We start from the raw sequence: 15084 nt of genomic DNA on the forward strand, positions 1-15084 counted from the left end.
GACTGATGCTGCAGCACACAGAGGAAGGTGTCGTCCTCTTAAATATGGCCTCTTGCCTCCTCTCTGTGGCATCATCCAGCGAACAGTTGTCAGCCCTGACGGGGGTCTGCGCTCGCCATTGGCCTCACCAAGAGAAAGGCAGAGGGAGTTAGTGAGAGAGAGAGAGGGAGAGAGAGAGAGAGAGAGAGAGAGAGAAAGGGAGGGAGAGGAGTGTCCATGAGGGAGGAGGAAAGTGTAAAAGCGTTTGTCAGCGCACGTGCACTCATGCATGCGCGTGTGTGTGTACAGTAGCTATGAGTCACACAGTGTGGGGGCTACAATGCATCTGCGCCCAGCACGACAAATGTGTACCGCTTGACTCTTTTTCAAGTCTACAACCACATTCCATATGGTGTCAGCGCGGCACAGTATGATATAGAGCTTGCACTGTTTTGCTGAATGATGAATGAGACGTTAGAAATCCAGTCACTGGATATTTTACTCTTAGTGTGACCGGTGAATCCGGAAAACCATTCAGATGATTCCAGAGTGGAAACAAAACAACAACAACAAAAAATGCGGTCTGAATGACTCAGCTTACAAAAGAAGGGGGTAGGGGGTGGAGGTGGGATTGTGTGGAGGTGGGGGTTTTTTTTTGGGGTTGCGGTAAATCAGGAGGAATGCAATATTAAGAATAGGTGGGTGTAAATAGAAAAATGTAAAAGAACTAATTTGATTATCTTCCTGGGTTGAAATCCTTCACGTTTATTCCTCACAATTCATACTCGGTATCATCAGTTATGCTCAGTTGCAAGTTGCAGAGGTGATTACTGTCTACTCAAGTGTTGCTATGGCGGACAGGTTGATGGTGAACAACTGCCACCACCTGGCCAAGTTTAAATTTGCACGCCTTGGCATCTTTACTCCGACAGCGGGGACTTTTTTTTTAATGATGTCGAGGGCCAACCGAGTGCAATGTAAGCAAAATTAACACATAGCATAATTGCATCAGTGTTGCCGTTGAGCCTATTCATAGCTCGTCTGTTCTCTTTCATGTTTCAGAGAGGTGCAATGTAAATAAACTCCACTGGCTTCAGCTGAAAACAATTTCAGTGCAGCAGCAGTGAAGGTAAAATTTACCCTTAAGTGTTTTTCTTTGGCAAAAGTTATATAATTAAATTATTATTAATAATATTATTAACAGCATGGTAAGATTTCTAGTTAGCTATTGTTGTTCAGGCTCTGCTTTCAAGGAGATTCTAAATTAAACATAACATAAGACATTTTTAAAATCGTGCTATCAAATAGTAATTATATTTGGCAAATCGCTTGCAGTAGAGTAAACACAATTTGTAATTCTCACTAGTTTCCCTCTTGTCAAGTGGAAATAATGCTGTTTTAGCACCTGTGTGCTTTGAAACTTCCTCATGCCACAATGTGTTATATTGCAGATGAGCTCAGTTGAAACACCAGAAATATGTTGCTGTGAAAAAGTATCAAGACACCCCACATTTCTTCATATTTTGCCTCCAAGCAGACAGACTCACTTTCTTGTAATATTTTAAAAGTGGTCTTCAGCAACACTTTTCCAGGCTTCCTGGGGGACTTTCAAGGTTTATCTTTGGACATTGGCTGCTTTGTCATTCATTTTCAGTCTAGTATTGGGGGGGTAACACTGACCGTTTAACACTGGCCTATGAATCATTCAAGCATAAAAAAGCCACCTGACACAAGGGATGTTAGCAAAGAACCCATTTTAAATGTAAATGTAATTTATTTCAATTTCTTTACCCGAATCTATGAAAAGTGCCAAAGATATCACAGTTTGACACACATAAAAATAATATTTTTTGGACCAACAAGGTGACTTACAGAATTTTCACGCAAGAATTTGGCCTATGTTTGCATGGTATGCAGTGTGGGCTTAAAAAATCTGAATAAACTGGACAAGTGGTGGATACCTTCTTAAAGAAGGTATACAGGGAGAAAAAACTGAGGAATACAAAATTACACAAGAGGTGGACTAAAAATCACTAGCAACCGGACTGATGGAGTGATGAATCCATATTTGAAATGTTTGGTTCAAATGAGGAGGTCAAGAAAGAGTTTCTACAGCCATCTTTAAAACATGGTGGAGGCTCTGTAATGGTTTGGGGCTGCTTTTCAGCCAGTTGTGTTGGGGATCTTGTCAAAAGTGATGCAATTATAAATGCAAAGAAGTACCGTCAAATTTTGATCCATCACACAAGTAAGTAAAATTTATTTGTAAAGCACTTTTCACAGTAAAAAAAAAAAAAAAATACAAAGTGCTTTAAAATCCAAAGCTGATTTGTTAAAACAATTTCTTTATAAAGACCACACTAATCCAAATGAGAACGAAATAAAACAGGAATAGCCTTTGACACCAACAGTCTATTTCTGAAATATTCAGTGATTCAATGACAATGATTCCAAACACACTCCCAATGCAGTAAAAGCATAACTGGATTTAAAAACTCACTCACGGTCACGAATAGTCTTCCCAAGAACCCGGATGTCAACATTATTAAATAAGCGTGGGATCATCGGGACAGAGAATGTAAAACAATATCTAAAGAGATCATTGAGTGTCCTTCAGGAAGCCATGAGAATTATTCCTGAACACTACCTAAAAAAAAATTACAATAAAACAAATTCAACGTGTCAAATTCAGGCTGTGTTGAAGAATAAAGGTGGTCACACCAAATATTGATTTTAAGGCTTGTTGGGAGTGTATACTCACTTTTTGCCTTATATACTGTATTTCTATGTATCTTTGCATGTTTTAGTAGTTCACGGCACCCATTTCCCTAGCAGAATATAAAGAAATGAAGGGTGTCTGAAGACTTTTGCACAGTAATATACATATACTCCTTATCAGGAGAGGATTTAATATTCTCTTGCAGGCAACAGGCAAAAAGTAAAATCTTTGCGTGCTTTCCTCTGTTGCCTTTTCTCAGCCTGAATGCACAAGATGTAGGATGATCTAAATGAAAGAAGCCAGGCCCTATAGGCCACGAGTGTGACTCTTTGGAGCAACCCAAGTCAGTTTGCATTTAACAGAGATGGTGATCTAAGCAGTGAAAATAAGAAACGGTATATACATACACTCACTGTGTGCCCAAGGATTGATGATCAATATGGTGCACTTTGAAAAACATCTTTTTTCCTGGAAGTTTGCACATACACTATCATTCACTTTATGTTTGCGCAGACATGTAAACGAGTGACTGATACAGTGATTGCTTCTCGTGATGATTTTGCAATGCATGTGCTGTCATAAATAATATGCAGCACTAACAAACTCCAGCTGAAATAAAGCGCATTGGGAAAGTTTAAATAAAAACATACATCGTCTGTCTCCATGGTTCCTGCTAAGGCAGTGGTTGCCCTCAGAGTATGCATTTAAGTGTGCCATCTAAACCTCCACGGCTGATCTAACGCAGGATGATGTTTACCCTCGAGACCGCGCTGGCGGGCAGGAGAGCGAGAGATGCTCGATGAGTTTTCTTGAAGAGTTAGGTCACCCAACCAATGAGTTTTCACTGTCTAAATTTTAGGGCACAAATCATTTTGAGGAATTTCCATTTGCACCGCAGTCACCGTGTGGTACACCGACGCCCCAGAAGGTGACAGAGCATGGGATAAATCATCCTCCTGATGATATGTATTGCAGGATAACTGTAGTTACCAGAGGCAGCAGCCGCTTTATCAGTCCCAACAAGGCCTTTAGCATCTCGGGATGAAGAACACACAACTTCCATTCAGTAACAAAGTGCTGCTAATCTCTCTATTCATTTTTCATTGTGAAAGATACTGCGCACACGTCGCTTCAGGGAGCATGGCCAGGGAGAATGAGATGCTGGAAAGAAAGAGGGGGAGGAGGGAGAGAGGTAAGTACAGTAGGTACATGTGGGTGGTGCACTATTGTCAACAATAAATATTTGCTAAGAAGCAGGTTGATTTATAGGAGGTGACGCAGTAACAGCTGCTTATATGACAGGGATTCACAAGCGGAATAAATACATTAACCTGGTTAACTATTGAAAAGCATCCATCTGGAGGGAGGGGTGTTTGTATGTGTAAGCAGGCCTGCGTGAGCGAGACTGCTACACGAGATCAACAGTTTGGCTTTGAGCCCTTTTGTACTGCCAACGTGTGGCACGATGAATGGAAAACTAAGCTGAAGAAGAAGCGCTTAACCAGCCATGGCAACGACTGGCATGCTGTGGCTGTGTGTTGCAATTGATCGAGCACAATGCCACATTAGTGCGCATTAACTTCTGCTATATCAAGGCAGTTAAGCCAATTGCACTGAAAGGTCAGCTGGCTTGAGTGGGATACACATTTCCGTATCACACTGCTGCGGCAACAGCAGGATGCAAAAGAGGAATAAAAAAAAAATACATCTTCCTCTTACATGTACCTTTGAGCTCGTTGTTTTGCTCTTCCAAACACGCAACGGTCAAATCCCACTCACAGTAACATATTCTGTTTTGTTCCACACCTCCTCAGTCTCACTGCACTTTCCACAGATTTTTTTCTCAACTCGCACACAGCAAAACAACACAGACAGAAGTGCTTAATCGAGTATGAGGAACAGTCTTTTAAATTGGGGTGAGTGATATATGACACATAAATGAAACCAATTATTGATTGAACTGAAGATACCTTATCAAGTCTCTTACGCGTCTGATCCTCATTTATCCCTCCTAATTACATATTGATGTTTTTATTCCTTTCTATGCAACTCAACTGTGATGAAATCTGTATAATAACAATGGTTCATTAACACTCCCTTTCCACCTGAATGCCTGTAGCTATCATGATGAAAACAATCTAATCAAATGATTGTGTTTATCTGCAAAGAAGCTTTGATCTTAAATAATCAACTCTGAAACTAATATGGTTTTAAACAATATGTGTTTGTTAATCAGATTTTAAAAATGCTATAGTCAAAAGTAAAAGATGTATTCAATTTGATTGATTGTCACTGTGAATATGAAGAGAAACTTTATCAGGTGGCCAGAGACAGAGCGACAGAAAATCTTTCTTCTTCGCCCACAAGGCAAAGCATCTATTAATAGAATATTTCACATTATAAAAACAACACAGAATGTTGTTAAATGTGTTAAAAGGTTATATGCTTTGTTTTGTGGCTCCAGAAGGATCTAACAGAATGGAGTAACAGAGAAAAATGGACACAAATCTTAAAAGTGAGGCTAAGACAGAAGAGACTTTAACACACTTTCCAGTAACCAGCAGATGGCTAGTCTGGTTGCAAAAATCATTCTGGCTTCTGACACTGCAGCATGATGTTAATTTTACAAGTTAAGGTCTCATTTAGAGTAAAACAGGCAATAAATTACTATACTTTAGGGCCTGGCTATATCATGGTTGACAAGTTAGTACTCAATGGAGCCCTTGTTTGTTCAGTGTTCAGTGTCAGTTTTTCTTTATTAACCTTTTTTTCAACTTTTTTTATTTCGATTTTCTCATTTTGCTGATATGGGATGTATTTTAAAAATAAAATAGTCTAATTAATATCCTAATGAACAACAGATGCATCTTGCTAACCAAGATAGTTAGCTAGAAGTCAGGGCTTTTTCTTTTAGCATTATCCAAATTAACTTTGATTTCAGCGGTCACCAGGGCAACAGCTTAACTGAAAATAAGTATTTTTTTCACTGGCTGGGGCCTTCTCTATCAACTCTCTTGTCGAAATATGGTTACTATGAGTTAAAAAAAAACAGATCACAACTCAAATGATAAACTTTGTTATGTCCATCACTTATGTACAGTCTGTTGTAGATACACGGTTAAAATTAAGTAGTTATTTTTAATATTTAACAAAAACTAAGCCAAACTGCACAAGTAGTGCAATAAAAACTAAATGCATCCTTACTGGTTCCATGGGAAACAATGACCCTTTGTTATATGAACATATGTTGTTGTTCATTTAAGGCTTATTGACCTTTTTAATAAATGGTAAGAAGTAGATCATTTTGATGTCTTTATTTGAAACCTTAAAATTGAAGGAGGGTACACTTTTCTTTTACCGTGACTGTAGACATCACTCTCCAGCATTTTAAAACCGAAACCTCAGTAGCACGGTTTTCTAAATTAAAAACAATAATTAAATATCTTTATTTTAATGGCATAATCATGTTTACCAGTAGCAATTTATAGCATGGAGCTATGAATCAAGCTTTATCGAGGAGTAAAACATGCCATGAAAATAGAGGTTATTTAAATGATTATATTATAATTGGAGGTTTGAAGGGGAATCACAGCTTCTACTCAAATACTTATTTTTTCAGTCCCAAAGCATTTGACTAACATATTGTAGAGGCAAAGGGCTCGTGAGTTAATTACCTGCAACTTCAATTTTCTTTCATTTTCCTCTTGAACAGAACAAGCCCACAGGGATGCACATTTTGAGGAAATTTGTGTAACATGAGCAATTACTTCTCCCTAATTGAGCTGCTGTTGGAAAATAAGTGAAACTTTCCTTCCTGAAGTCACAACAGTACAAGAATGAGACGTAAATGTTTACTGAGGAGTCAATGCCTCAATCGTCCTGTCATGCCACATAAAGATGGGCAGCTTAATGCTAGTATGAAGTAGCCCACAACTTCTTGATTTAATACTGGCTCAGTCACCCTTAACACAGACAAATTTTCTCTGCCTCTGCTTCTCTGTTGATTTTAAAGGGCCGGGATATGAATGATGCAAATTGCTATGTGTCAGAAAGTTTTCTTAAACAGAGAATGAATATGCATAAACCAATTAGATGCATGAATCAGGTTTTTAAGAAGAAAACTAAAGCAGGCAGCCTATAGATTAAAGTGATAGAAAATGCAAGTCAATACTGTGAATTTAAGATATGAACAAAAACTAATACTATGTGCAATAATTTGAACACTTTTCATTTACACATTTACTTTTTTCTTCTTACATCGGATTGTATATTTGTACATTTTTTTTCTGTTAATACTGTTCATATGTATATAGTGCTGCAGAACTGTGCAGCCCCCCTTTCATGTTTGCACTGAGTTGGAGATGCTCTGTATCTCATTGTAAACTGTATAGTGACAATAAAGTCATTCTATTCTAAAATAAGTCACGAAGTAACGAAATACTTAGATCCACATACTGTATAAAACAGATGGACAAAGAGTCTAGAAATCATGTTAAACTGCATTCTTCTGACCAGCAGGGCCAGTTTCTCTGGTTTATCTACTGTAAACACCTTCCTGGTGAGTTCATGGTGTCAAATTACAGTTTCAAGCCTTATTACAATGAGATTTTAATTTTTTTAAAGATTTAAAAAAATAAAAAAAAAATAAAAAGGTTCTGATTAGAGTCAAGAATAAAGCAAATTAGTCTTTAGAGTGGGCCCATATGATAGCATGTTTCAAAAGAAGCATGAAGTCCCAAGTCAGTGAGAAAAAAGGCTCCCTTCCTCTTAAACTAGATCTGATAACATTGTGTCTTAGTCAGTTATATAGTATTTGTATTCTTTTTATTCTATTGTATATAGTATTTTATTCAATTGTGTACATTTATGTACAGTATCCCATTCTTATCCGATTCTAGAGTTTAAATTTTTGCTATGTAACTTTCTACTGTAACGAAACAAATTTCCCACGTATGGGACTAAAGGTTCTTATCTTAGTTTTAGCCTACAGCTATATCATCCACTCCACCCAAATTGAAGGACCGGTTTTCCCCCCCCGAGTAGACACAAAAAGAAGCAGCTCTGTTTCGGCTTTCTACTGTCAGTAATATTGTTCCACCTGAAATATGAGGATGCTGACTGGTGATAGGCCTGCCTTGACCATGTGACAGTCTATTTTTATGGCTCCAAAAGAAGCAGCCCGCTGAGGTTCACCTTTGGGGAGAGTTAATATGTTGTGAGCTTTGCGGCTGCTAGACCTCCATTATATCCATGTCTTGTGTTCCAACAGTTTCACCTGTGACAAACTGCACCGCCTTACTCGCTTTCCCTGCAATACCACTGTTACCTTGGCTGCAAGATCCTTCACTTTGATATGTGGAAGTAGTGCTGAGTAAAATTTCTATTGCCCTTTCAATCAGAATGACCTTCATATATCTGCCAACAGTTCCAGTTCTCAAAGCTACTACTCAAGGAACTTTTCCAGCCGTTTCTTTTGCAAGCTCTGCTGGCACTGTCCCAAGATACTGTATCAGATCAATGAATCCAATTATAGCCAATTCATAGCATTGTATATTGAATACAGGAGCTGGAAAAAAAATATAAGAACAGTTGTTGCAGCTTTTCAGCATTTATTGCACCATCCTCAACCTTTACATTACATACACAACACTAAATACACTATTTTAGCTTACACATAAATAACACTAAGTGTGAATTAATTAGATAAACTTATTACAAATCCAAGAGTTAGGGACGGTCACATGTCTTGATGTTACTACTTAATGGTACAAGAGACAGATCCATCAAAAATGTTAATACCTGTGTATTTCATTTAACAAGGGGAAAAAAAAAAAAAAAAAAAAAAGGGGAAATGTGCATGATACCCAACAAATGTACACCACCTTTCTGTGAACAAACTGTATTCAAGTTGTAGTCCACCTAGAATCTGTTTAATTATCAAATACTCACTTGCTGTAGGTGACAGAAAGATGTTTTTCCCCCAATAAAAAGCAACAGCTGTTATTAAAAAGATATAAGCCTACAGAAAGTGAGCATTTGATACACAAAGAGATCTTGGGACAACTGCATTAACTTAGGCTTGTGACAATTCATCTAAAAGCAGGAAAGCTTGATAAATAGCTTATTAGAGTCAAAAGAAATTATTAAAACTCTCCCACGTCCACCCTCTTGTCTCTGAACTTGCTTCTGGCCTTGGTCCGAGCCTTGAATGCAGCAGAGTTGTGAAGATGCTGGAACAGAAAGAATTTCAAGCGTTCATTAATAAAATGCCACAAAACTTTGAAAGCATTGATACTTTTAAGCTTACAAGAACACCACAAGGGTTTAAATGAGCCTTCCTTGCACACCTACCCTTTCAAAGCGAGAGATTTTCATGGCCTTCATGGTGGCTGAATCAACCAGCATAGGTGGTCCCAGCTCAAACACGTCTCTGATGAATTCATTTGCCTAGTTGGAAAACGTTAACAAAAACATCAAGTCCAGTCACTAGCGCAAAAGAAAGACACTAGTTTATCACAAACTCCTATTGTACATAAAGTGTTTCTAATAAGATACCTGTAGGTGGTAGTTCATTCCAGAGCCCACGAATTCTCTGAAGGCATCGTATGTCCTCTTTCTGACCCAGCTGTCAATGTTCATTCGCTCTGTGCCAAAGCGAATGGTCTCAGATTGGAAGGCCCCCTCCTGGAAGAGAAAGCAACATAAATAAGTCCATGGTCAGACACCATCATTCACTGTCTCTACCTCCAAAGAGCTGCTGTTAAGTTTTACCTCTGTTCAATTATGTTGGTTAAAAGCAGGAAATTAACATCCAACTGGCAAAAGGAACATTGTTCAGCTGACATGTAGCGCTTACCTCAACAGCTTTGAGAACATCCCTAAACACCGAGCGCTGCTTCCTCTTGTCAGTCTTGGCTCTGTGCTTGTTGCAGTCTGTGGCCAACGCGTTCAGTTTATCACAAAGTTCATCCCAGCCATCAAATTCAAAATCCTAAATAAATGCAGTGGGGGGGAAAACAAATAAATAAAATATGCAGCTTATGTGTTTTTAAAAAAAGCACAGACAGAATGTCCTGCTCCTCTGGGGCAGGCCAGCAATCTCAACTAAGAAATCCTGGCATAGCATTGTTATGGACTGTATTCCCAATGAATATATAACTTGTATGATCAACTCCATCTTGGGGCTTTCCCCAAACTGAATTAATTTGCCTGACTATTGATCTTACCGTGATTTGTTTTGATTCCTGGTGGGGTTGTGGTTTACCTCAACTGCCTTGTATGTGCCTCATAATGTTGTATTGCCTGAGCTAAGTTCAGTTCTGGTTCTTGTGTACTTTTGTTTTTTTGTTTTTTTTGTTTTGTTTTTTTAAGTCATTGTCTGCTACTATGGGGGAGAAAAAAAAAAAAAAAAAAAAAAAACCTAACAAAAATATTTAAAAGCACAGACAGGACATGTGCCACATGTTAACATTTGAATTAACAAAAGAAATTAACTTTAGGATAATATGGTGTTGGGGAAATTAAACAGCAATTGCAAACTTACAGAATCGATGTCCCTGGCCAGCTCAAAAAGCAGAGCAATAGTCTCCCCAGCTGCAATCCTCATGTTCACGTCATCACTCTCGAGCAACCTCTGCAGTTTAGGAAGGTGTCTGCACAACACATAAGCAATTCTTACTCCACTTAACTTGGTTGGAGAGCAATAAACTAAAAGCAGCAGAACTTGTTTTGTTTTTTTTGTTGTTTTTTTGGGTTTGTTTTTTTTTAAATCACAACTTAAGGGTCAGCATAAAGGAGCTTACTTCTGCAGGATGTCTTTGAGCTGGCTGGAACTGCAGATTGTGAGCAGCAGTGCCCAGGACCGCAGAGAATTTGTGTGGAGCTGGCTCATTTGAGGACTGATCGAAGGACAAGTGCCATCCGCCTTTGCATAGGACCGGGTGAACAGGTTCTCAAAACACTCCATGGTCGCTTGCACATCCTAAAGAAGCAAACATCAGTAAGCTCTACTTATTACCACAAATAACATGTTTCCGACTTACTGAAAAATTACTTGAGGCATGTTAGATTTCAGCAGCACATGTTTGCATGAGTGCCACTCATCGATATAGCATTATGTTAGAACTGATGAGTAATATATGACAAATGAATGTCAGACGTGCCACTGGTTTGCACTCAAGCCAAGACCTGATCAGAAACTTACCAATATGTCATCCTCAGCAACTAATGTGCAGAGGCCCAGACTTGTTGCTACCTATTAAGAAACAAAATAAACAAAACCATATCAGTTGATATTTCATGGAAAAATCCAAAAATGTGGTAATCTTTTTTTATTAAGGGGGGGTGCATTTATTAAAGGAGATCAGTACAATAAAAGACACTCACAGCCTGTCTGGCTTGTATGTTGGCTGATCCATCTGCCAGGATGTTTTTGAAGATCGGTTTCAGCGTCTTGAACACCTCCTCGCTCTCAATTCCTGAGCCCAGCTGGATGCACAGCAAACAGGCTAAAGAAGCTGCTGCTCGCTGCTCCTCACCTTTGCCTAACACGAGGAAGAAGAAAAAAGCCAAATGATTTATGAGCACGAAGACAAACATGCGCTTAGTTTAAAGCACTGGAACACCTACCATCTCATTGACAGCAACACATTTTTAATACCTTTCTTGAGGCAGCGTTCAATACTGTCTGTGATGGTCATCCTTCTTTCTGAGATGAACTCATACAGGATGCGTGTAGCCATTGCCGTCTTAAGCCCATCTAGTGCCCCCTGTCTTGTCTTAGCACTGAGGAAAAAATATATATATGTATATAAATCAATCACCATAAAAGTGATAACCACTATACCATGAAGCCATTTATCAGAAAATACTGGCAACCCTCAGTACTACCCCTCAGCCTCCTAGTAGACACAACTATGATATCAATTACAAATAATACAAAACCCTGTTCTTGTGTTATCAGAGTTACAAGATTATCAGAAAACTCTGACATCAACGTTGAGGGTAATAACTATAAGTTATAAGTCTATAGCAGGTTTTTTCAGGATGCATGCGGCCAGTTTCAGCAGATATATTCAACCAGCCATCACACAGCAGTTTCTCAAAGACGTTGCCCTTTCAGGTAAACAAGTTGAGGTCAATTAGCTTGTTGATTTAATTTTTTTTATTTATATATAATCTTAAGGTAATAACAAAAATATTTGTAAAAAAACACATACAAAAAGTTAAGAATGTGACTTCACCCATTTACTTTTATATAAAAAAAATGTTGTTTGACAAGTGAAAAGAATATCAGCTGAATAGATATAACAGATTTAGTAGCTTCTGGCACTTCTGGGGAATCCCTTCTATAATAATCACCCCACTGAGGAAGCCAATGGTGACAGGGCCTTTTTGGGATGAAGTCTATTTTTAAATTGACAAGCCTGCAAACTCCAATAAAAACTTCCTGCACTGGACTCACTGTTGCATACAACTCAAGTTACCCCGCGTTTTTAAAACTACATTTAAATTTCTTGATACATGCTCATCATCCAGGTAAGGAAATCCCAAGTGTCCCACATAGCGTTTCCAGTGGGAGAAATGTTGTGTCACTTCAGAGTGAAGTACTTTTTGGGGTGTATTTGAAACACCAACCCTGTACATTTGTTAAACTGGCAAGACAACATAGCAACGCTGCATAAAAGGGGAAAGCATTTCTAAATGGTGCAAGTGTTACCTAAAACTCTTGCTCTGACAGGATTAAGTAACTACATTGTTGATCTCTTGTAAAACTGGATCCAAGACAGAGGCAATATAGATCAGATAACATTTTGGTCATTTTACCTCTTATCTACTGTGCTATCTATGAACCCCTTCAGTTTATACTGGAAATCCTCCTGGGCTGAATCCTCATTGGTCTCGCCACCTTAAAAACAAAAAAGCATTTAAGGAGGTCGTAAACAGACTTGTTTGATGTGTTTAAAGAACACACATGTTCAAACAAAGTACAGTCAGGGGTACACACAAACCTACCTTCATCTGCTACACTGGTGGCGTCACTGAAGCTGCTGCAATGACTGAGGGTCTCAATGGAGGCATCCTCATCACTAAAAGGCTGCACAGCCCCATGCTGCCCCCCTGAAAAACAAAACAAAGACACATAAGCACGGGCAATCAAATGTAATTCATTACCACAGAGCCGTAGGTCATTGTGAGTCAATTGTGTAATCCAAGCGTCGGGCAGGTAAGGCAGCATGCACTGTACTTATCTAATCAGCTGCCTGTCCATTGCTATTGGCCTTTTCATTATCTCATCCAAAAATAAATATGCACCACGTTGTCAAAGTGTGCTGCCTGTGTCAACAAAATGTTCAGGTTGGAGGGGCACAGGTACATCAAAAATGACCTGAAACAACATTGTATGGGTAACCGGTATGGCCCGGCAACTGCAGCAACTGTCCAGCAAGAAGCAAACACAGTTTGGGTACAGCCGAAAAATACAGGAGTATCACGTCTAGTATTATGTCACTGAGGCATAGGAGGAAGTAGATCGTTTTACTAAGCAAAGTCCACATCAGACAAGTTACTATCAGACAATTTATTATCCACGTAGTAGGGACAACGTGGCTGAAACGGAGCAGAGCGAAACACAATGATGTATTGGAAAATGTTCTGGTTACTATAATAGCTCTAGAGGGTGGGATGGGCAAAACATTCACAGCTAAAAGAGGCTGCTAAAATCTTGGGTGAGATCTTTACGAAACCTTATAAACAAACAAGGGTTTAATTTAATCCCACTTAAGGTGAACTCTGCTACTGCAAAAACTGGACAAACTTCCAACCCCACCCAGATTCAACAGGCTTCTCTGCCTTGACCTGAATTTACCTCTGGTAGACAGGTTTAGGTGAGCGTACGACGGCAGGAACCCGCTGCTTTTAGAACACAATGTGAAAAATACTTCCGTTATTCATAACAATCAGACCTAAAAAAAAATATTAGCTGAAAATAAAATATCCGTCTTTAAACTGATTAAAAATAGCTATTTAAGATCTGTGTGTTGACGTGGACTGTTTTCCCCACACGACAGCTGATTTCTGAAAACCGGGTGCCGCCTCCTTCCTCCCTCCCGAGTCCAAAATGTCGGACTTGTGCCTCAAAAACAAATATATGCAGTATGTTTTAAAAAAAAAGAAAATGACGCTTCCTCAGTGACACAATATGATACTCAGGCTTCAAAACTGCTAATCGGGTATCAATATCATTTTTCCCACATAAGGCTAAAGATTAATCGAGGTCAAAGAATTCTAGTTTCGTGTGGTTTGCGTTATATACACTTTCACAAAAATCCAACGTATTGCTTTATAACATTTATGATGGTTATAATCGAATTCAAGGAAGAAAAGGCTTGGGTGTTTTACTCCTTCAAACGTTTATTTTTACCAAGCAACCACATGTGTCTCGCGTTGAAAGGGAGTGGGCATGAAGCTAGCCCTCGTTAGCCTGTGAAGTACAACAATTATTCAGGGCTTTTGTTGAGTAGCTCATGTTATACTATAATGTTATGCTTTAAAGGCCCTTTACAGTAGCTTTCATATGACAGTATCAATACTATGATAGTACACTTTTTCATTAGCAGTGTTGCTTTGTGTGAGTAGAGCTAGCTACGTTTTGTGTTTTGACCTAGGCCAGCCTCTACCTTTTGTAGTCCGTACTGTAAACACCTTCAGCTCCATTCGATGAACAAAGAACACGGAAAGAACTACAATTACCATCAACAAATACACAAGGCCGTAGCATAGCAGCCGCTAGTTTACTTACCCCTATTCTTTTTCTTGTTCCTCGGCATTTTCGTGCAGATAACTAGAAAAATTTAACCAAAAATCAGCCAATACACGACCAGCCTTTATTGTATTGTCTGGTAAAATGAAAATATTCCCTTGGCACAGTGGATAAAAAGAAATCGAAAGAGATCTTGGAGATAGACTGTGGGCCGAGACGATACATTTTCCCTCATAAACCAGGGCTGCGTGAGTACAGCGCGGTTCTCAGTATTTATACCGGCGGACATGTCACGAGGAGTTTTCCCGGCTTCGCTGGCCAATCCTGGAACAGGAAAGAGTGTCGCGTGTGTTCGCGCGTGATGCAGTGACAGAAAGAGGGGAACTGTGAGTCCTGTTCTGTTATTTTGGGGAAAAACAATGTCTGTGTATACAAATTTGATACATTCTCCAAGACAAACCACGAAATCAAACGGCGTTTACGTTTACACAAAGTGTGATAACACCACATTAGACTGATTACGTAAGTTTTAAAGTCGCAAGGTAGGAGGAGGAGGTGGAGATGGCTTTCAGCTCTGGTTGATTGGGACCCACAATAGCCCATCGTACAAGCTAAATAATAGTGA

The 15084-nt window shown here is 39.0% G+C and overlaps 1 protein-coding gene across 1 annotated transcript; it reads right to left on the reverse strand.

Annotated features, from left to right (window-relative positions):
• Positions 1-8290: 8290 nt before the first annotated feature.
• Positions 8291-14736, reverse strand: ifrd1 (interferon-related developmental regulator 1). The gene is made up of 12 exons (XM_005915622.2): positions 14499-14736; positions 12713-12817; positions 12524-12605; positions 11358-11482; positions 11084-11241; positions 10902-10952; positions 10501-10679; positions 10242-10350; positions 9555-9689; positions 9254-9382; positions 9050-9145; positions 8291-8928 (listed from the first exon to the last, which is right to left on the reverse strand). The coding sequence occupies exons 1-12, from the start codon at positions 14524-14526 to the stop codon at positions 8842-8844; spliced, it is 1284 nt and encodes a 427-aa protein (XP_005915684.1). The 5' UTR covers positions 14527-14736; the 3' UTR covers positions 8291-8841.
• Between the last annotated feature and the right edge of the window lie 348 nt (positions 14737-15084).

This window comes from Haplochromis burtoni, unplaced genomic scaffold, assembly GCF_018398535.1.
Source record: "Haplochromis burtoni strain Fernald_Lab_line unplaced genomic scaffold, NCSU_Asbu1 Contig_14, whole genome shotgun sequence".
Classification (NCBI taxonomy): domain Eukaryota; kingdom Metazoa; phylum Chordata; class Actinopteri; order Cichliformes; family Cichlidae; genus Haplochromis; species Haplochromis burtoni.